Genomic DNA, 955 nt, shown 5'->3' on the forward strand with positions numbered 1-955 from the left:
CTGGGCCCCCCCCCAACGCCCCCCCGCATCCCTGCAGGCGCTGGTGAGCGGAGGGACCATCCTGGCCACGGTGCCGCTGGTGGTAGATGCGGAGAAGCTGCCCATCAACCGGCTGGCACCCAGCGGGAAGCCGGCGCTGGTGCAGAGCAGGGGGGAGAAGCGCACGGCGCACAACGCCATCGAGAAACGCTACCGCTCCTCCATCAACGACAAGATCGTGGAGCTCAAGGACCTGGTGGTGGGCACCGAGGCCAAGGTGGGAGCTGGGGGCGGTGCGACTGGGGCTGGGCAAAAGGGGGGATTTGCCCAGCATTTGGGCTGAGCCGTCCCTGCCTGCTGGCAGCTCAACAAGTCGGCGATCCTGAGGAAGGCGATCGAGTACATCCGCTTCCTGCAGCAGAGCAACCAGAAGCTGAAGCAGGAGAACCTCACCCTGAAGATGGCCATGCAGAAGAACCGTGAGTGGAAGGGCAGGTCCTGGGGGGGCTCAGCTTGGGTGCTGGGGCTGCCGTCCCCCCCCAGCACCCCTCAGCCTGCTCTGCTCCCCGCAGAGTCCCTGAAGGACCTGGTGGCCTCCTGCAGCAGGGGGGCAAAGGCGGAGGCCCCCATGGAGGTGGTGAAGGCGGAGGTGATGGAGATGCTGACGCCGCCGCCCTCGGACGTGGGCTCACCGTCCCACAGCAGCCCGCTCTCGCTCAGTGGGGGCAGCAGCAACAGCAGCAGGCATTCGGAGCCCCCCTCTGCGACCACGGCAAGGTGTGGGGCAGCTGGGGGGGGTGGGTGTGTGTGTGTGTCCTCCCACCCCAAGCGGGGCGGTGGATCCACTGCATCCCCCCGGGGATGCCGAGAGCAAAGCACGGCAGATGCCAGCACGGGGTGAGGAGCCAAAAGCCCTGGTCTTGCTCCCTGAGGCTGCTCCTCACCCGATTTGGGGCTGGAGGGAGGGGGGCGGGGG

The 955-nt window shown here is 67.9% G+C and overlaps 1 protein-coding gene across 1 annotated transcript; it reads left to right on the forward strand.

Moving 5' to 3' along the window:
* Positions 1-16: 16 nt before the first annotated feature.
* SREBF1 (sterol regulatory element binding transcription factor 1) lies at positions 17-756 on the forward strand (the record flags this gene model as incomplete). Its single annotated transcript, XM_035891444.1, is given in 4 exon segments — positions 17-256; positions 344-458; positions 552-731; positions 734-756. Coding segments are annotated over 4 exon segments (558 nt in total), but the record flags the coding sequence as incomplete, so codon positions are not given.
* Positions 757-955: the final 199 nt, after the last annotated feature.

The sequence above is a fragment of the Egretta garzetta genome, unplaced genomic scaffold (assembly GCF_000687185.1).
Source record: "Egretta garzetta isolate BGI_Z169 unplaced genomic scaffold, ASM68718v1 scaffold263, whole genome shotgun sequence".
NCBI lineage: Eukaryota > Metazoa > Chordata > Aves > Pelecaniformes > Ardeidae > Egretta > Egretta garzetta.